General features: G+C 37.6%; 1 protein-coding gene across 1 annotated transcript in view; it reads right to left on the bottom strand.

Moving 5' to 3' along the window:
- The window catches only part of LOC106883560 (ephrin type-A receptor 4-B), a 136,992-nt gene that overhangs the window by 54,009 nt on the left and 81,681 nt on the right, over nucleotides 1-1,302 (bottom strand). The window contains exon 2 of the mRNA XM_014934611.2: nucleotides 1,126-1,188. Within this exon, the coding sequence (XP_014790097.2) occupies nucleotides 1,126-1,188 (63 nt within the window). The remainder of the gene's footprint in view (nucleotides 1-1,125; nucleotides 1,189-1,302) is intronic.

Genomic DNA, 1,302 nt, shown 5'->3' with positions numbered 1-1,302 from the left:
TCTTTAAGTGCATAGATGCACAACGTCGGGTTTAAGCATCGGCAGTTTAACCCAACACAATTAACTCAACCACGTATTTACAAACACCAAGAACACTCTTAACTCAAATAGCCTTGTCACTTTGTTAGCGACCGGCTCGAATTCATTCAAGAAGACCGTAAGTAAAACTGAAAGAAAAATCATACATACATAAGCATAAAGGGGATAATCAGTTGCTCAGTCGATATTAACATAAAGCTCAATATTAGTGAAAAAAAAAAATGAAAAAAAAAAAACGTCCATGTTGAACTCTTGAGAAATTTATTCCGCCCGGATTATTATAAGTTCAGATTTATACCTGTAATGATAGGGGACTCTAGGATATGTTTCAAACAGCACATCACCGATCTCGAGAAATTAAGTTTTTCAAACCGGAACGGAGACAGCTAAGCAAGCCGTCAGTGGAACTATCGAAATATGAAAACATTTCTAAAAGGTTAGCATATACGTACTGATGCACGTGTCTAGACATGCATCTATATGCCTGAGTATATATACATAAAACAGATCTGCACATGCACTGACTGGAAATATTTGCACATATACGTATGCACAAGTTTGTCGTTATTGTTGAAATTTCATCCAGGTGAGAAACCGGCTTTTTTCAATGACAAGAAATCTCGAAATAAAATCAAATAGCATACATACATACAAACATACATATATACATGCATACATACATACATACAAACATACATATATACATGCATACATACATACCTGCATGCATACATACATGCATACACACGCATATACACACACACACACATATGCACACACATACATACCTGCATGCATACATACATACATGCATACATACATACATACATGCATACACACATGCATACATCAGGCCCGAAATTTTGGAGGGAGGGGGCCAGTCGATTAGATCGACTTCAATATGCAACTGGTACTTAAGTTATCGACCTCCGAAAGGATGAAAGGCAAAGTTGACCGCGGCAGAATTTGAACTCAGAACGTAGCAACAGGCGAAATACCGCTAAGCATTGTCGCCCAACGTGCAAACGTTGTCTACCAGCTCGCTGCTTTAACCGATGTATAAAATATTGATTTACTAAAACTTACCTGACTGCAGTTTCTTGAAGAATCACATTTGGCGTCTGCTTTCGAAACGTCCGAGGGTAAAAACTACAAAGAAAAGACGAAACAAAAAACAACAAATTAATATTGATTTCCAGTTTTGGCACGAGGCCAGCAATTTCAAGGGAGGGGTTAAGTCGATTACATCAATACCAATATTCA

Source organism: Octopus bimaculoides, chromosome 9 (genome assembly GCF_001194135.2).
Source record: "Octopus bimaculoides isolate UCB-OBI-ISO-001 chromosome 9, ASM119413v2, whole genome shotgun sequence".
Classification (NCBI taxonomy): domain Eukaryota; kingdom Metazoa; phylum Mollusca; class Cephalopoda; order Octopoda; family Octopodidae; genus Octopus; species Octopus bimaculoides.
This window is presented reverse-complemented; position numbering and strand designations above follow the sequence as displayed.